Source organism: Salarias fasciatus, chromosome 13 (assembly GCF_902148845.1).
Source record: "Salarias fasciatus chromosome 13, fSalaFa1.1, whole genome shotgun sequence".
Taxonomy (NCBI): Eukaryota; Metazoa; Chordata; class Actinopteri; order Blenniiformes; family Blenniidae; genus Salarias; species Salarias fasciatus.
Window position 1 is genome coordinate 24,927,020 of NC_043757.1, and position 20,427 is coordinate 24,947,446.

Genomic DNA, 20,427 nt, shown 5'->3' on the forward strand with positions numbered 1-20,427 from the left:
GCTTTGGTTTGATGTTGAACTTTGCGCGTTTCATTGACTCTAAACCAGCAGATGAACGATTCCCAGTTGTGCTGACAGTGCTGAAGCACGGAGGCCAGACAGGAAGGACCCAGCGTAACCTCATTTTCCCAAACGATTAGAGCAAAATTAAGATGATGGTTGATGATTAAAATGCAACATTCTGAATCTTTCCTTTGTTTTAAGCTCCAAATGAAAAATTCTGCCTGAACTCACCCCACTAGCCTTTAACATCCTCTGGATCAGAGGTGTCAAATAGAAGGCTTGTGGGCCAAAGCTAGCCCACAAGCAACAAATCTCCATGTGAACTGTAAAAGTTTCAAATAAAAAATATTTTTAAACAAATTTCTTAAGAGCAGCGGACACAACACTGAGTTATTTTTGATGCTGGTTAAAGATAATAAAGCGGCTTCATCCTCAAAGTCACGCTTTGAGACCGAGTTGGTAAAAACATGCATAAAGTAACAGTTTTAGAAGCTTTTTTCTTAACATTCCACTGTATTTTGCACCTGAAGGTTTCGTTAAAATTGATTTCATGTTGGATTGTAATCTTCTTCTGTCGAAATTGTTTTTTTTTTTAATGAAAATATAGACATTTTCATCACATATATTCTTCACCACAGCAATGTTATTATAGCACTCTTTTACCGGTCTGGTCCACTCGAGAGGAAGTTGAGCTCTGTGTGTCACTGAACTGAGACGTGTTTGACAACCCTGTCCTACATGCTGTCAGCTAAATGGAGGTGGATGGAAATTTATCATATTATGATTACTCATCACAAATAGTAAATACCACTGTCACACATGAAACGCAACCAGAAAGTCCCATTTAAGTGGCACTCTTATGCTCCTCTTCACATTTTTTTACTTAATCCTCTAGAAATTGATTTTAAAAGCTTTTTCTGATTCACAACCCCAAAAAGTTTTTTGTTGTTGTTTTTCCGGGACCCCGTGCACTCTTCAGTTTCCTGTCAAAAACAAGCAGTATTTGATCAGAAAATCACATTTTCTGAACTTTCCAGAAGCTCTTTTTTAATGCAACAGTAAAGGATTGTAATTGGACACCAGCATCACCATGCCATTTGACAAAGCATGGTTTATTATTTTATCTTGTGCACCCTCAGACTGTACGGAAATGTGATAAACCTACTTCCAGACCCAACTGTGAGCCAGAGAGAGTGAATATTAACCGTTTGTAGTAAAATAAAAGAGTGAAATATGATATTTTGGAGCAACATTGACAATGTAGAACATATCAAAGCCCCCAAAAAATAATTGAGAATGTGTAATCTTTTGGTGTACCTGAGGCTTATTATTATTAAAGTGTTATTGTGCCGTATTAGTGACAGTGCAGTGAATTAAAATGAGTGTAATCCACTGCGATGTGTTTTTATACATGATAAAGCATGTTTAAAAGTATTATAGAGAAAACAATCACATGTTTCATCATTTCTATCTTCGGAAGTTGCTAAATGGGATCGGGTTTTTGTGGATTTGTGTGACAGATCATCTCCATGCCCTCTGGCACTGCTGTCCTAACATGTAAAGTATTACTATGGCTCACTTAAAGTATCAGGCATAAGTTTGAAAACAGGCACTAGGTTTATGTGTCAAATTTTCTCGCTTTATTTAATGATGTATTTTCAAGTTATATGCATTAATTGAATGAAGCAAAGGGCGCTTTACCTGCTGCATCAACCATCTCTTACACAAACGCATGATTAATTAAAACATGTATAAAAATCAGTTTTTTCATCACAGCTATTCAGAAACGCAATAACAACCCAAGAAAATGATTTGTTTAAAACAGATCTGATTACAGACTTTGTGCCAGATTGAATCTGGACTCCAAAAAGATGGAAATACTGTGATGTCTTGCAGGAACAACTGGGCAAATGTGTGTAAATGTGTGAAGAGGGGAGGAGGGAGAGGGGGAGATGCCCACTCCGTGCCCCGGTGGTCTCAGCTGGGGTTTGTTTGAGTTGTACTGGACAGCACTGTGCCATCTGCTGTGGGCCAGCACATAACATCATTAACCAAAGTCCACAGTCTCCCTGCTGACCGCTGATGTGAGGCGAACGGAGAAAATGAGGCTGACAGCAGCGGAACATGCAGAGAAGTGAAGCAGCGTCGTGTAGAAAATGGCTTCTGCAGGAGGTTTTAACTGTTTAAATGTTGCTCATATTTTAATTTTGAGAGAGAGTTGAGAGAAACTGTTACAGAATACAGCGTGCGTGCGTGCGTGCGTGCTCGTGCACGTGGGTGGAAGAGTGGGCGGAGCGAACGTGACGCCTCTCCTTGGGGCAGCTCGTGCTGCCTTCAGGTACTCCTCGGAAACTCAACACCCGGTACGAACACTCATTCGGCTACAAGAATACAGCGCCAAGAGTTCAAGTCGATTTTACGATTAATTCGTTTACTTTAAGGCTTTAGATGCGTTTATTACGGTTGGATGAAATAAAAGAACGCGTTTTGTGTCGAAATGAGACGGAGCGTCGGGGATCGCCGGGAGGGTCCGTGAAGGCAGCGCGGCTCCTGCGAGCGGAGGCAGCTTCTCCTCCTATCAGCGCCATTGTGTGTCAGAGTCTCCGGGAGCGAGGACGACCCGTGTTTCTGCCAGGACTGTTTAAATACCCCCCTCCATGTTTCTCGGTAGAACCCCGGCGGACCTGGATGTGGTGAGGCGCTGATTTTAATTTCCTACGGGTTGAGGGGGGGGGGGATCGAAGTCCGGAGGAGATGGCGGCGCCTGTCCAATGAATAATAGAGACGGCGGCGGCGGCGGCGCTGGCGCTCCGTGGAGCCGAGCGGGGTCAGAGCAGAGGGACGACCGCGGCTCCCGATCGCAAAGTTCCCCTGGCTGAATGTGCGGGGAAATGCCGCTGTCCGTGTCCTCTGCACTTCCACTGAGAGCCCCGTCTCGGAAGAGCTGCTTGTTGTTTACGGAGCGGCGGCAGCGAGTTGAGAAGAAACTTTTCATTCGCGAAATAACAGTGAAAAATGCTCCCGATCCGCCGAGAGCCACGACTGACGCGGAAAACACCCGCTGGAACTCACAAACACCGTCCGGTTAACTTACAAGAGCAGAATACACCTGTGTGTAAACAGCGTGTCGCCACATAAACACGTAATTACTCGCATTTGCCTCGTCGTGACCAGTCTGCTGCTGGAGATAATCTCAATAATCGCGATATATCGTCACAAACAGACACTTTTTTGATTCCTATCTGCTTTGTGGTTTGTAGTAATTCAGGCCATGGTTTTATATTTCACAAAACACAGCCACACAGCATTTGTTTTCCTCAGTTTCTTTTGTATTTCCATCAGTTGCAGAAGTTGGAGCATTTATTGGCTTTACTGGAATTTCATCATCATTGTTTCCTGATTTTGGCTTTTGTGGTTCTGACTTCAACAGGTACATAATGAAAATGAAACAATGATTTTCAACGCAGTCCACTGCACTAAGGCTTCTTCTGATTGTCCAAATGTGTTGACGTGGAATGATAACTAAAAACTAAAAGATACGTGTATCATGATAGTTGATATTGTGATAAATGTGTAATTTATCACGCAGCCCTTGTTTTCTTGGTTGTAGGTACACAGCAGCTCTTGGAAAAAAAAAAAACTTTGTACTAACATGACAAGTACCACTAAATGAACTTTCCTTATTAGTCCGTTTGGGAAAATTTCTTCTTTTTTTCTGAATTTAACATTTCTATTTGAAGGATGTGGAGATGCACATAATGGCGCTCCAGGGGGCTGATGGGGGTCAAGGGTCATTCTCAGTGGTGACCCGCCGGCTGTGGGATTTGAACCTGCATACTCCTGCTTCTCTAACCTCAAGGCCACCACCACCCTGAATGTTTATCCTCACTATTCGCTAGCCAAGTGCTAAAAAACCCAAACCGATTCACACCGAATTACTTTGTTTTCTTCAGATTTACATAATTAATTTTCATATATCTTGTGGTGTTCACTCCCGGTGTGGCTGTTTTAGAGTGAGAACGACAGGTTCTGTGTTCCTCATGTGGAGTTCTGGTTGATTATCTGTGTGTAGCGTGGTTGGGGCCATGCGCGGACGCTGCTGTGGAGTGTGAAGTGATGTTTGGAGACGGGGGTCAGCGTGGCTGCGGTTGGTGGGCCTCTGGTTTCATAACGCGGCTCCCGCTCGGGGGGTCTGGGCGGACCGTCCACTCCAGCAGCCACACAACGCACAGGCTCCTTTGATCGGGACCTCGAGAAGCCGGGCAGATGTTCTGCAGGGTTACACAACTGCACACGAGTGGGATTACCACGGCTGATGAGGCAAAAGGGACGAATCCTTGGTGTGTGTGAAAACCCTGTGATAGGTTCCTGAACTCCAGGTAGAAACCGCGTAAATAACAGAGAAATAGACCCACAGAAATGATCAGCTAACATACTTTATTTTATGGTAAAAGAGGATTGTTATAAGGTTAATTTATTATAGAGTTAATCATAAATCATTACTTTTCTACTGCGTGTGTATTAATGCCATCATTCTGAATGTCAGAGCTCTACGTTTTCCCACTTTACAAAGTGGAAGTTTCGAGTTTGACATTGTTCAGTCGTGTTGTTGCCTGGCTCGGGAATGGGACTTTTCCTACTTCGGAATTCCTCCTGAACTCAGTGTATGGCGCATTAACGAACCGAATACAGACTTAACTCCGGAGTGACTCGTGATACCACCTTGTGGCTGAAGGTAGCACTGCATGTACACTGGGACTGCTGAAACAACCTTTGAGAAAAGACGTTTGGTTACAACGCAGTCATGAGACCTTAAGATCAAATCTCTGTAATGATCTCCAGCTCAGAATTAAGTTTACCCCATAGTTTATTGAACATTTAATCACTGCTCCACTCATCATGATGCCTGAGAGAAATCCAAAAGTACAACCATCCTGAAAATCTGCACGGCTCCACGTTTGACCTTTCAGTAGCAGATATGTTTGACGACGTGTCTTGACAGCTTTTCACTCAAAATGATGGTTTTAGAAAAATTCCGTTTGAAGAAACAGAAACCTGTGTAATAAGTCCAGTCAAGATGACTTCTGTCATCGGGGGCGTGGACGCCCAAGACTAAAATCACAACTGAAAGTACAAACGCAGCTCTCCAAATGTCACTGATTACGGACCAGTAATGGATCATAAAATGAGTTTGCACCAGTAATTATCAGGTATGCGCTAGCGGAGCAGTTTGCAGTAATAGGTGGACACCTACTTGTTGAAATGGTGCTACAAACCAATCTGTGGACAGTGTGCTCGTTCAGATAGTTCCCCTCTCGGTTGTTGAAGCTAGCCGGGTTAAAGCGATCTGCGTTGCGGCAGGTGTCGCCGCAAGTCACAGAAACTTCCAGAGATTCCGCCGCTTTGCAACCTTCACTTACCGTTATGTCCAAATCCAACAGAAAGCACAACAACCAGCTGAACTGTTGTTGCGAAAACGCCCTCCATTTTTAATCAGTCATTCAACAAAATCATAAATTACTCATCTTGTTTTTAGTTTTTATGCCAAAATTTACCCCACATATTGGTGCATTTCTTACACTAAATGCCTGAAAGTTACAGACTGATGAACACCGGAGCAGCAGCGTCTGGGCTGCACAGGCTGCAGCTGCTCTGCTGCAGCGACGGGGATTATGGTGGAGCGGTCCGGGAGCCGCCGGGCACCGTGGGTAACGGGGGGCCGATTCTGCCGTCATCCGGCGCACGCTGCAGTAATAAGGCAGGTACTGCAGTAATAAGGAGGCTCGGCCGGACCGTATCGGCGCCGTGGATTCCTGAAGCTGGAAAAAAAGCGTCAGGCTGTTTTCTCCCCCGGTGGCTCGGCGGAAAGAGCGGGAGCGCTCGACGGCATGTAGACACGTCTGCTGACCTAAATCTGCTCTCTTCTTCTGCCTTTTTATTTATAGACTTCAGAGTGTGTGTGTGTGTGTGTGTGTGTCTGAGTGTGTGGATGCGCTGATGACCACATGCTCGCCGTGCATGTGTTCGTCTCGTTGTGAGTCACTGAGCGATTGTGTAAAAGTGACACGCCGTGTGAAATGTCAAGGATTGTCCCTTTAACTGAGGCCGTACATTTAATCCCGAAGAATGAGGCACCTGTCAGCTCGGACCGTACACACACACACACACACACACACACACACACGCTCACACACACGCTCACATTGTCACGAGTGCACCCAAGAAAATCTTTGCAGGACATTTCGGGACCATGTAATCCTGATGATGAAGGTTTTGTTTCCAAGAAATGACACATAAATCTCGTGTTTTGTGTCATTCTGAACATTCGATCAGACCCTTTTTCCATTTTTTTCTTTCTTTTCTTTTTTTTGGTGTGTCCTTCTGCAAACTGTTAAGATAAATGTTATTTTTTCCACCCGAATGTTTGGTTTCTTCTCCCAGTTACTGGACCGGATTGATGCATTTTTCCAAAAAGATGTGGAAAACTGTGCTTCAACGCAAGGAGCGTACAAAGAAAACAGCAAGTCACAGGATTTCCTTTTAAACGTCCAGCAAGTCCAGTGTGTTTTTTGTGAATGACACATAATAGTAATGCTCAATGAGGCTATTTTTAAGGAGAGCAAAGCCCATTTCAATATGGTGAAATGTGTATGATTTTTCTCAGTTTTGCGTCCCTTGTCCAGAACGTTGAGTGTATGATTGGTGCATAATGTTGCATTTTTGTCAAAATGATGAATAATGAGGCTTTGAGGCTGTGGGATGAATCGTTACACCTTCCAATCCGTCAGCTGGGAGTCAGAGGATCTTGGTATTTTGAAAGTTTCCAGCCTGGTTTTAGAGTCTCAAGCGGAGCTCGTCTTGTTCTGACATTCAAGCTCCGCTCCTCTCTTTGATTCCCAAGTTTTCGCCGCCATCACGGACCGTCTGAGGCCTTCGGGGAACAAGAAAAGTTTTTCTTCCTGGTGTGAAAAGAGATTTTAAAGTTTCTCCATGGATTTATTGTCACTTAAGATACTGGTTTCCAAACTTTTCATCACAGTTTGGAAACTTTGTGGATTTTAAACACCATTTTTTGCCTCGGTTCACCAGTCCAGAGTGTCCTTGGAGACGACCTTGAACGTTAAATCTCTTGCCTGGCTGCTCTGTTGCTTTTGGTGGTGTGACCGATGGAGTGCCACAGAGCCCGTGAAAAAGCTGTTCAAATTCACTTAAGCAGTGAAAATGACGTCCGGGACATGATGACGGCAGCAAGTTAAGTCCGAGAGCAGATGGGTCGATGCGCCACGTCGACGTTCTCCCCCTGCAGGTAGCCCTTCCGGCTGTGTGAAGACGACGAAAACTCCCCATTTAACACGTGCATTTTATTGAAAATTCATGCAAAAGTCGTCTTCGTTGTTATTGAAATTTGTTGGATTCTGTTGCAGCTTCTTTGGGACGTAGTTGTTAGATGTTTTTGTTTTTTCTGAACAACCCTGGACATTCTCACCTATGCAGCGCTGCACGTCATTAAAGAGCAGATTTAAATAGTGTTGCCTCCTGCGGGAAGCTTCCATTGAAAGTACAGCGCAGTAGCAAACCACACGTAGCAGCAGCTGTGTGGGGCTTCATCGTGACTGGGGGTCTGTCGCCGTTTCTTTGTCCCTGACTTCTTCCCTTCTTCCTCGCGGCGCGCTACAAGATCTGAACTGCCTCGTCTTTTACCCGATTTAAAGGATCCGTGCTCTCCGAGCATCCGCCGAGCCTCTTGATCACCGGGAGGAGCGGCGGTGTTTTGTAACCTCGTCTGTCATTATGTAAGAGAGCGGAGTGAATCCCCAGCGCGATACCCTGTTGACCTCTGTCATGTGAGCATTAATGATGGCGCGCGCACGTTCGTGGCACGCGTTTATTTTGGTCGAGTCCCCGCCTCCGTCTGTCCTCTCTACTTGTTGCTTCTTAGAAGACACTTTGGGACGCGTTTCCGCCAAAGCAGGAGAGCTTGCAGCACAGGTTGGGGTCAGAAATATAAGGCTGCAGGTCTTTTCTTGGAGAGTCGGCCGCTGCGCCTAACACACACACACACACACACACACACACACACCCAGCGACCTTTCCCACCGGGGTTCTACACCGCATGGCACGAACTCAACCTCGATTCTCTCCACGGAGGGTTTCCAGCAGTTCACTGCTGTCACTTCCGTGTTTCAGGCTGTGGAGAGCCACGCATGCTTCCAGAGAAACAACACACACACACACACACACACACACACACACACACACACACACACGCACACACACACACGCATTTTATTACCCCGCTGCTGCTATCTGCTTGTTTTATTGCACACCAATGCAAAATGAAAAGATTCTTGATGCTGGATCGGTCAAGCGGGTCTAAACATTTATATGAGCAGCGAGAACAGTAGTGGAAGTAGTAGTAGCACTAGCAGTAGTAGAAGTATTAGTAGTAACAGGAGTAGTAGTGGTAGTAGGAGTAGTGATAGTAGTGGTAATAGTAGTAGTAAGCGGTGTAACTGTATCGTCTTCGGCTGTGTGTGGAAACAGCTGTGACTGAGCTGGTCTGTTCATTCTACAACGCGCTCTTCCTCTGGTTTGGTCTGGAATGTGTTTACTAGTTTCACAATGAGTGTGTGAGAGAGAAAGAGAGGGACGGACACACACACACACACACACACACACACACACACACACACACACCCATACGCACGCATACAAACGTGCACACACACACCCGCCAGAGGAGTGAGTTAGGCAGTGTCGTCCTCGTGTGCGGAGCTGGGTGCACTACAGCGGCGAGCAGCAGAACAGTCTTGACTGCAAGTGCACTGCCGACTGGTGCACATACACACACACACACTCACACACACTGAGCATGCAGCACAGTGCTGCTGCATTCACACTCCTGCAGCAGCACAGGCACAGTGTCTGCACCTCGCTGCATCCAGAGAACCTGAAATAGCCCGATGGGGAGGCTTGACGGAGAGGGGGAGGGTGTGTGTGTGTGCGTGTGTGTGTGTGTGTGTGTGTGTGTGTGCGCAAGTCAGGCATGGAAACCAGCGTCTCCGGTTACAGGATCATAATATCACTGCAGCGTCAGTCCACTAACACTGCACTGCACACACACTTCCACGCACCACAGCGCCTGCTGGAGTAGTACGCTCAGTCCACATGTCTGTTTGCAGGTACAGTTGGCAGGCTAACACACACACACACACACGCACACGCACACACACACACGTATACACCTGAGCTCCCTCCTCAGTGGAAACTCTCCTCGCCATGATCGTGTGGCTACATTTCATTCATGCTGGCTGCTCCCGCTCCGTTCTTCATAATTTGACGGCGAAGGGCCCGCGTCTCCGAAGGCACCGGCCGTTTGTTTACAGAACACACACTCAGCCACAGCAGCCTGTCTCCGGCTCTGGTGGTGTGTGTCGGTGTGTGTCCCTCACCGAGGAGAGAATGCGTCTGCAGAGAAAGCGCAGTCTGCTTTGTCTGAGGACTTCGCCGATATCCGAGGCTGCGGGCGAAGTCGGAGACGGCTTTTTATTTCTAAAAATGTTTCCTGTCATGATTCGAATCACTCGACTGGAAACAAACGCCGAGGCTGAGTATTGATTGTTTTCTGGCGTCTCCTGCACAGTTTTCAGCTAAAGGAAGAGTGGAGGAAATATAGAAGATTATCAGGCTGGGATTTTGATCTAATTCAGTTTGACTGATTGCTCACTTTTGGGCCCACCATGGCTCAGTTGATGGAGCGGATTGTCTTCCGATGCCTCGGTTTGCTTTCCTCTCACTCACACCGTGTGTCCTTGACCCCGATTCAAGTGAAAACGCAACACTTTCATAGCGTTTTGGGTGTCTACACGATAACGGTGCTCAGAGCCGCTGAAAACGCAACTTTATCTGAACAGCTCTGCTTACGTGTAGACAGCAGAAACACCGTCTGGATGGAGAATAAACGTGAAACTCCGCTGAAAAGGAAGCCCCAAAACCATTGTGCTTCTCTCAAATTCTTCTCCTATGAACGTGGTCTCTGTGTCTTCCAGCAAAACACTCAATCCACACTTTTCTCCCGTGGTGCAAACAAAAATCCAAAAAACACAGATCCTGGAACTTTTGTTGCTTTGTTTCTGATTTGTTGAGGTTTTATTTTTCGTGTTGTCTTTTTTGTTTGAACAAAATCATTCCAGTTCCAGGTGATGATGCCTCCAAGCGGCTCAAAATGTAGTTGGTGAAAATAATGGTAAATCAGAGGAACCGGTGCAGCCACCAGTTCCCTGGCACCAAACCTGCTTTAACCTTCGTTTTACAATGAACCACACCCAGGATCTGCCCCACTTCTGAGTCTGGAGTCGGACTTGATCAGCAACCCAGGTTTACATTTACAGATGGTTTCTTCACTAACAGTGTTTTTTCTGTCTCTCTCTGAACAGTTTAAGTCTTAGCGGTTGTTGAAAGGCCCTTCCTGAGCCAAGATGACTGGGAGACTAAACAAATCAGCTGTGGTGTTGACCTTCAGACTATAGTCATAGCTGGTCACTCGGTCTCGAAGGTCTGAGGATTACCTCCACGGGTTGACCTTCAGGGAAAAGGCAGGTTTTTAGACCTTCCTCTACCTCCCGTCTGCGGAGCGCGGCTCTCCGCCGCGTCCTTCAGGCTCTTCTGAAGTGCAGGACGGTTCTGGACCCGCCAACTTCTGACAGTCGGAGGGGGGAAGAGGGCTGCTGCGACGAGAGGCGGCGTAAAGGGGAGGAGGATGAGGAGAAAATAACATAAAACGCAGAGGGAAAAAGAAAGTGTGAGCAGAGAGGAGGTGGAAGAGAAGGAAAGGGAAGAAGAGGATAATGAAGTGGAATGTAAGGGGTGGGGCACCTCTGGTATGTCAGCCCTGCGCTGTGTCTCCGTCTGTGTGTGTGTGTGTGTGAGTCAGACATGCGCAGCTGCTTCGGCTCTCAATCACACACCCGCAAACTGCTTTGAAACTATCTCTGGCGCTCTCTCTTTGATTCTCTGTTCTCCCTCTCCCTCTCTCCACCCGATTCGCCATTTTCCTGGAAGATCCTCAAGCAGCTGCAGAAAATATGGAAGCTCAGGCGTGATTTCACTTTCACCCGCATTGCAAACAGCAAAATCATTTCAGGGTTGTATTATCATGTGTTGGTTTTATGATTCAAAGTAGCAGCGTTCAGACGAGCTGGACGGACTGAGGCGTCCCGGCTCTCCTCCGGTCTGCTCCGTTATAAGGTACATGTCCAGTAGGAAGAATTATCTGCCACATGCTCGCTCTCCTGTCAAAGACACGGTGAATCTTTTTATACGACCTGCATCTGTTGGATGTGTGACACCTCGGGTTTCACATTTTAACTCATTTGAAGAGCTCTGTCCTTTTGGTCCACCAGCATAAGAATGATTGAGAAGGTCCGTGACGTTCGTTTGAAGTTCAGTTTCTCCGCATTACACCTGATACACCGATATCACTGATGTGTTTGTGGACGGCCGGCAAGATGAAGTGAGGTCCAGGACTCTGTGTGATCGGTTCATGGGTCAAAGTGCGGGTGGAAGAGAACGTTTAGGGACATTTTGTGATCGGAATCAAAAGAGTCCTGAGCTCAGCCGATACTGCTGGAGTACCTGCTCTGGAGCCGATCCCGGCCGACCGCGGGTTCAGGCAGGAGACAGCAGGTTGCAGCTCAGCAGTCCATCGCAGGTCGGATAAGGAAAGGTTCCACCTCCGGAGCCACTTCCAGAAAGTTGCGTTTTCTGTGACTCCAGGCTCGGGTGAAGAACACACTAACCCCGGCCTCATCGGATTCAAAAGGCCCGCCTCGCCTCCCGACTCCTCCATGAGGGGGCTGGTGGGTGGAGGCTTTAAAGGGCGGTCTGGTGACAGTCAGACTGTGTGTGTGTGTGTGTGTGTGTGTGTGTGTGTGTGTGTGTGTGTGTGTGTGTGTGTGTGTGTGTGTGTGTGTGTGTGTGTGTGTGTGTGTGTGTGTGTGTGACTCATACATCTGGGGTTTTGGTGCCTTGCTCAAAGGCTTCACACTTCCTCCTCTCATCTCTCCTCCTTTTCGTCTTCCTCCTCTTCCTTCCTGCACCCGCACCCAGCTGCACCGTCTCCTCCTCTTCCTCCTCCTCCTCCTCCTCTTTGTCATCTCTTTGGGTGAATTCCCAGCTGACTCCGTTTGTCATGGCAACCAACCAGTCGTGGTGACGGGGCCTGCAGCTCACACTTCCTGTGCATGTGTGTGCGCTGCGAGGAGACGCATGCGCAGTGTGTGTGGTTTTCTGTGTGTGTGTGTGTGTGTGTGTGTGTGTGTGTGTGTAGACAGCGACTGGCTGCAAGAGCCTGTCATCCTGGATTAAAGTCAAACGCACTGCAGCAATTCTTTCTCTCTCTCTTTCTCTCTCTCTCCCTCTCTCTCTCTCCCTCCCTCTCTCCCTCTCCCTCTCTCTCTCTCTCTCTCTCCCTCTCTCTCCCTCTCTCAGTAACTCAGTGTGCTGTTCCAGTGTGGCAGGAGGAGGGAGCGTGGGGGGCGCTTGGGCTTTAAATCTGGCCTATGATCCTGTGCTACAGCAGGGAACACTGCTATTACATAACTCTGTGTGTGTGTGTGTGTGTGTGTGTGTGTGTGTGTGTGTGTGTGTTCTGTAAGCTGCCGCTGCATGGAAGCAGCTTCTTGATTCTCGGTGGAAGAACCGCAAGGTTTTAGTTAAAGAACTCGATTCTCAACAGTTTGATGGTGTGACTTGATAATTTGGATTTTGTTGTATTAGTCTGACTTGTTTTCCTCTGGAAACAGCAGGACAGAATGAGCTCTAGTTTTTTAATTCTCAGTCACAAAAGTTGTGCGAATATACCACCAAACCTGGACTTTTCATTTTTAATTTAAGAAAGTTTTCAAACTGATCATGTGACTGGATTGAAGAGATCCGTGTGAGAACAGACAAACCCTGTTCATTTGAAGGAATACATTCACTTTCATGCGGAGTTTTCTCCAGTTAAATGCAATTTCTGGATACATTTCTATGGAAAATGTAGGCAATTTATTTGCCGTTCATATGAGTTAATCACACTCGTTGATAGGATTATCAGTCTTTTATTTTTGCAATTCCTTGCTCCTCAGACGCTCCATGATGCCCTCCCGATTATTACTGGATAAATTCTATTGCAGTTTTCACTACATTCCAAAGGCTGCAGGTTGCAGAAGGGATTGACTAAAGGCCAGAAGGACCAAGAACACTGAGGAAGTCATATGAAAATTCTTGACAAAGTCGTGACCTGTTTTTAGATTTCTAATCAATTGAACCATGAAATGAAGGTTCGCTCCAGATACAGAAGCTGCTCTTTATTTTCTCTCAAACGCTGAAATTGTGGCCGTGGTTCCAGCCTTCCTGCCTCCTGACGGCGCTGTCCTCTCCCGTCTCTTCCAGATATATGTTCGGTAAAGGTGCGAAGCGGAAGCTGGACGAGGATGAAGAGGGGCTGGAAGGCAAAACGCTGGAGGCGTCGGTGGCGGGAGGGGGGCTAGGCGCGGTCCCGGAGGGGCTCTCCAAGGTGTCGTACACGCTGCAGCGGCAGACCATCTTCAACATCTCGCTGATGAAGCTGTACAGCCAGCGGCCGCTGGGCGAGCCCAGCCTGGAGCGCCGGGTCCTCATCAACAACATGCTGCGGCGCATCCAGGACGAGCTGAAGCAGGAGGGCTCGCTGCGCCCGCTGCTGCTGCCGCCCTCGCCGCCGCCCGACGACCCCATGGACGAGGGCTTCCGCGAGGCGCCGCCGTCCTTCGGCGTCCTGGCGGCGGGCGCGCAGGCGTCCCCGCCCTCGGCGCTGCTGATGCCGGCCGCGGCGCCGCCGCCCTCGCCCCACCCCATGGTGCCTGCGGCGCCGCCGGCCTTCCCGGGCCGCGTGGAGGCCTGCCTCACGCCGGCCTCGCTGCTGGAGGAGGACGGCGGCGGCGAGTCGGCCTTCGGCGCTCCGTCCCCGCCCACTCCGCCGCTGTCGCCGCCGCCCGCCCCGCCCCCGCCTGCAGCACTTCTGAGCCATGCGCCCGCCGGCGTCGCCGCGCCTCTCGCCCCCAGTGACGCTTTCCCCCTGGAGTCGGGTCCTCCCACAGCCATAACCAGGACCGCAGCAGCTAATACTACGACCATGACTACCTCCCCAGCTCTCACGCCAACCGCCCCCCCGCCCTACCTGCCCCCGCCCCCCTCGGCCCCGCCCAGAGACTGCAGGACCAGCTGGGCCAAGACGGACACAGCGGGCGTCTTCCTGGTGGAAGGTCGCTGCTCCGAGCTCCGGCCGCCGGAGCCTCTTCCCGCGGCGGCGGCGGCGCCCCCCGCCGCCCTGGCGGACGTGTCGCCCTCGCCCTCCTCCCCCCCCTCCTCCGCCTCGCCCTCGGGGTTCCTCTCAGACTTGGCGCTGGACGACGTCCTGTTCGCCGACATCGACACGTCCATGTATGACTTTGACCCCTGCACGACGGCGGGGGCCGTGGGCGCGGCGGCGGCGGCGGCGGGCGGCGGCCTCGCCAAGCTCTCGCCGGTGGTGACGGCGGACGACCTCCTCAAGTCGCTGGCGTCGCCGTACAGCGGCCCCGCCCCCCAGGTCTCAGCCAATCAGCCTTTTAAAATCGATCTCACAGAACTGGACCACATCATGGAGGTGCTGGTGGGGTCGTGACTCCAGGACACCTCGGAGGGAGACACGGTTTGACTCCCACTTCAGACTGGAATGAAAAATCCGGGATGTTGTTTTTACTATTTTTGTTTGTTTGTTTGTTTGTTCGTTTGTTTTTAAACTCTCTTCAAAGGTCGGTAATTGTAAACATCGATGGTGATGTCAGTTAGTACTACTATGACAACTACTACTACTTCTACACAACACTGTGCATGCACTGTGCTCGCCTTTCCAAGTATGGAAATGAAGTTACCGGGAAACACACACACACACACACACACACACACACACACACACACACACACACACACACACACACACTCACACACATCTGTGTTTCCATGCCTGCGAGGATGTCCGTCAACGTCCTCCCTCAAACCGAACCTTGGTTTTAAGCCTTAACCCTGGAAGAGCAAGTGTAAATAGAAGAAGTGAAACTCTCCTGTCCGGACGGTTCGTGCAATCACTCTGTCCTTATGGGGACTCCTCACAGGTACAGGAACACACACACACACACACACACACACACACACACACACTCACACACACACTGTAATTATGGCTTTTAGCAGACGAGTGCCTTTCAAAGTGACCACTTATTCAATTCCTGTTTTTACAGTATTTTTTCTAGTTCTTTTCACTTTAACAGCCTATAGAGGTCACTCCTCAATGTTTTCTTTTTTTTTTCTTTTTTTTTAATTTATTGTATTGTATTAAAACTATTGTTAAGGAAGGTAATTTCTCATGATCAAATAATAATTATTTAATCTTTATCTTATTACAGATGCTATGTTTTATTTGTAAAGCGAGCATAAAGAGGAATACATTGTTTTTACCAGTGTGCTAGATTACATATTAGCTTGGCTATATAATTGCGCTTCTTGGGAGTAGCTCTGAAAACTCATCGCCTGGTTGTTTGTAAAACTCTTTTGGTAGAAGGAGACGTCTGTTCTTGTACCTATGGATTCAGTTCGGGGACACATTCATTCTTTCTTTTGTTTTTTTTTTTGTTTTTTATTTTTATCTTATTACTGTCAGGCACATAGTCGTGAACGAGTAAGTAAAATCCCATGAAGCACCAAAGTGCTGATCCTCACTGAAACCGTGCTTATCAACACAGGCGACCCTGCAAATCAGAAGAGATTCATACACATTTAGGATTTAGGCCAATTTAACTACATCAGTTTTGATCGCATCTTCACTGCTGGAATTTTTTATTTAATGTTTTGCAGGTTTAATTGATGCAGAATCTTTACAGTTACATGAACGTTGACCCTCTGAGAAACTCGAGAGCTTTCAAAAATATGACCCAAGCGAGGGGAAAATATTCCATCTTCTCTGTGAAGCTAACTTTCACCCGACTCTCCTCTCATGCAGGTCAATCCAGTGCAGTGTCTTTCATGCACTTTGATGCCAACAGTTGTAAAAACTGCCTGTGAATCTTGAAATATGTGTTAAAATCTCCTAAATGAGGAAAAATCAGACTCCTCAGTGTGAGCGCTTGTACCTTTTGTGACTGTTGAAGCCATTGGAAAGAGACTGCACCAGTTCCACCCGCACGGAGACATTGTGGACAGCAAAATTTGGGCAATGTCTTTCTAAACACCAGCAGTTATGAGAGCTAGTATTCGCTCGATCCAGCCGCCTGTGTTCATGGCCACAGTTTCAGAGAGAGTCCAGTGTCTGCTGGTTCATGTTTCTAAGCACCAATCACGTTGTTGAGCTGTATTCAGTTTGCACACGACTGTAGAGTAACTCTTTCACACGATAGTGGTCGGTCACAGCAGACATGAAATGAGCGCGTTTACAACAGAAGGAGGGGCAAACCAACCATGGCAGGTTGAATATTTTAATGAAAATACCCCTTTTTTTTTTTTTTGGTTAAATTTTTTGGTTTAGCAACACATGTGGCAGACGACCTGGAGCAGGGGCGTACAGTATTACATTTACAGTCCGGTGTGTTTACTTGTGTTTCGGATACGAGCCCTCACGTTGCCAAATCTCAGGGTTGCGCTCACGTCTGCTCGTTGTGCAAGTCTGGTTTTCGTGGCTCAACCGACAAACTCGTATTGCGGTTCTGAAACAGGAGCGGGCTGGGCTGAGTCCGGAAGTAATCCAGTGTTAAACCCGATACTGTGACCACGAGTTAGACCAGAAAAAAAGGTAATTCACATGTTTTCCAGCTCCAGACAGATTTTATTTGGGGGGAAAAATGCAAAACGCCTATTTCGGTCATAAAGGTTGCAGATTCCTGAGTTTGAGTTTTTTTGCTTTCTTCTTTTCGGGCAACTGAGTTTAAAACATACAAGAAGATCAGCAAATCATGTCATGGCTATGTTAAAAAAATACATACAAAAAACTAAATTTCTGGACAGAAGAAAGCAGCAAACTGAAGTCAGAATGAACCTAATGGAAGTATGACGAGTTCGTCTGCGTTGTTTGAACGCACCAACCCTCCCCCTGATATTCAGCTGATAAGAAGTTATTAGAAACGCGTCAGTGCTGAGATGTGCAGCGTTCATCCTTTCAGTGAACCGGTCGGATCGTGTTTTCTCACACAGTTCCACACCGGCTCCAGACCGAGCACGTAGCGGCAGCAGCAGCAGCAGCGAGTACAACTGTTTGCAGACGACTGTGTCTTCTTTCTCTCACTATGTTTGAATTTTTGGAGTGCTTGTTTTTTTTTTTGTTTTTTTTTTTTTTTTGTTTATGAACTTATTTATTCATCCTGTTTTCTCTTTTCTGTGTAAATATATTTATTTTTGATGTGAAGTGAACATTTGGATTGTAAATGTGTGTACAGAATGTGTGGTAGGAATGTACTTCAGGTAGGAATGTATCTGAGTGTGGAATAATGGGTGGAAGCCATTCTTTTTTATATATATATATATACACACAGGTTAGTTGTTTTATCTTGTTTGTTTCTGTCGATTTCTTTGTGGTGGCGGTGGTGGGAGGGGATGGCGGCCGTGATTCTTTTTTTTTTTTTTTAATTTTGTACTCCTTTTCGTCCATCACTTCACGCAGCAATACTCCACCCCCGTCCACCCTCCTCCTCCTCGTCTCCAAGCTTCAGATGTCAAAGACTCCAAAGCCTGTCACAGACGCTTCAATGCCAAAAGTTAATGTACATAGTATGAACAACATTCGAGCTCCTGAGACTTCTTCTTCTTCTGTTTGTTTTTTTTTTTTTTTTGTTCCTTTTTCTTTTCGATCAGTGTTTGTCACCGAATCGGTCCGAGCCGCAGACAAAGACTGACTGCAACATCCGAGGCTGATTCCCTCTACGAAGGCTGTATTTTACACAGACCTCAGAGCTGTGCCTTTTTCTATGCAATAGAACACAAACACAGAGAGAAACTATCAGATTTATTGGGATCCAAACATGGACTGTGGAGATATATATATATATATATATATATATATATATATATATATATATATATATATATATATATATATATATATATATATATATATATGAATGGACAGCTGTCTATGAAATTGAAGCAGTCTTACTTTTCTAGTTTTATATATATATATATATATGTATGTATGTGTATATATATATGAATATATATATACAATAAATTGTAAAAAGAGTATACCATGTCTGCCTCCTCCTTTTCTTGTTGTGTTGCTCATAAATCACACTCATATGTGCCGTATATAAAATAGAATACAGATACTATGTTAATCCCAGAGGGGAATGCCACATACAGAATAAATAGAAAGTGAAGTTAAAATATCAAATACGAATGGATGAAAAGTAAAGAAGTGATGATAATTATTATTATGTAAATGCTGAACAGCAACTACTGTAAGCACAATAAGCATCAGTCAGGGAAGAATTATAGAAAGTGTGTTTTATATACTAAATCATTCACTTTCTAATTTTGTAACTGCCCAGTTAGCTAAACAAGTTGTGTTAATGGGTTCAACTGGTGGCCCATGGGCTCTATAAGATCTTGGTATCGAAAAGTTGGGTCTTTTAAACTTGAAGTGAAACAATATTTTTTGTTTTTTCCCTCCTTTTGCGTCCACTGCTATGCAGGAGCGTAGTTAATAGTGTTTTTCCATCTGCATGAGTAGATGGACAATAACAAACATGGTGGCCTCCAGAGTGGCATGACTCATTACACAAAAGTTTCTGCTTCTGCGACCTCCAGAAGAGCTGTGAACAGTCCAACATGGCGACCTGCTGGTGTTTTCCTCTGGATCAGAGAACAGCATCATTGCTGTAAGTCTACTGGGCTAGTGTTAGGAATAGCATTGCATCAACACATCATCAGTAGGGTACAACTGACCTGTTTAACGGAGGTCTAAACCCTATTAGTGGGTGAACAATCCAACGCCTGGTGAATCAAGCATCACTTGAAAGCACAGTTGGACATATAGTCCAGAAAATTTTGGTTTGGTTTGGTTTAAGGGCTCCCGTCATCGTCGCCACCAGTAAACCTTAGACACACCACAAGGCCTGAATCAAACCCCCACACAGGGAGAAGGTGCAAACTGCACAGAAACCTCAGCGAGGCTGAAGGAAATCATTTGAATCCATTTTAAGGTGCACGCCCCCCATGCGTGGATCTGGACGTGCGGCGTGGGTTGGAGGTTGCCACGGCTCGCCTCCGACTCCCCAGACAATGCCTGAGCGGCCACCTGCTGCAGCGCTTCTATTTCCAGCTGTAAAGATGCGATGGATCCACGTCGCTGCAGTCCTCCTGGAGCGCCGCTGCCGCTTCGCCACGCGCACTTCAAAATGTTTCCAAATGAAGAAAATCAACCTTTTCTTTTCCTTCTTTAGAAAAGTTGTGGCTCGTGACATTAAAGTTTACTATTCACAATGAAAGATAGGGGAGTCCATTGAGGTGAATTCTCTTTCATGCCGTCTGAGAGTCACTGAACAAACAGAACAGACTCTCCTTTCTCCTTATTTTATTCTTATTCAGCAAAAACAATGTTGATTTTTTTTTTCTTTCCCCTGGGTCGTTTGAGAAAAGCTGAGTCTGGTTTTCCTGCAGCACAGAAGCTTCTTTCACCGGGAAGAGGCTCCAGGCTGAAGGAGGACCCAGACGTAGCCTGTTAGCCTCCGAAGAGCTAAAGACGACTAAATACCAGACTGTGACGAGTCTGCGCAAAGCAGAATTCAGAATTCCTCTTCTTCCTGAGGTTCAGACCTGCTGGGTTCTCCCGGTTCTCCGTCGGGACGTCTTGGCCTCAGTTCCACAGCTTCTCCCTGTTTTCTTGGTGTTTTCCTCCAGTCCGGAGCGGCGGCGGCGCAGCGCCAGCGTTAAAGAGCCGTGACTCCCGATCCGGAGGCCGAGGGTTATTTCCAGCATGCGGGACAGGCAGCTGTGAGGGGAGAGGGGGACGGCCCGTCTCCGCTGGCGGGAGGGGGGAAAAGTTTCACTCAACTTAGCAACAGTGGAGCTAAGGTCAGCGAGGACGGCCCAGACGGGCGGAGGGCCGCAGCGCCGCCCGCTGCTGTCGCCTTCCGTTAGAATGACGGCAGGCGGCTGCTGGCAGGTGCAGCGCCGCACGGAAACGCTTAAGACGCTCAAAATGTCCACATCCGGAGCTGGAGCGTGTTTTTTGTAACAGATTATAGTGTATTAGAGAAATATATAGCATGGATGCTAACAGAAGCTAATGTAGTCTCATGCGGAGCACACACACACACACACACACACACACACACACACACACACACACACACACACACACACGCACATGCTTGCAGC

General features: G+C 47.2%; 1 protein-coding gene across 2 annotated transcripts in view; it reads left to right on the forward strand.

The window, feature by feature from the left end:
• The window catches only part of sertad2b (SERTA domain containing 2b), a 37,308-nt gene extending 19,174 nt beyond the window's left edge, over positions 1 to 18,134 (forward strand). The window contains exons 1-2 of one of the 2 annotated variants that reach the window (XM_030107230.1): positions 2,543 to 2,696; positions 13,438 to 18,134. In XM_030107230.1, the coding sequence (XP_029963090.1) occupies positions 13,442 to 14,689 (1,248 nt within the window). In that variant the 5' untranslated portion in view covers positions 2,543 to 2,696; positions 13,438 to 13,441 and the 3' untranslated portion in view covers positions 14,690 to 18,134. Of the gene's footprint in view, positions 1 to 2,542; positions 2,697 to 13,437 lie in introns of those variants that run through there. The other variant, XM_030107231.1, reaches the window with a different exon arrangement.
• Positions 18,135 to 20,427: the final 2,293 nt, after the last annotated feature.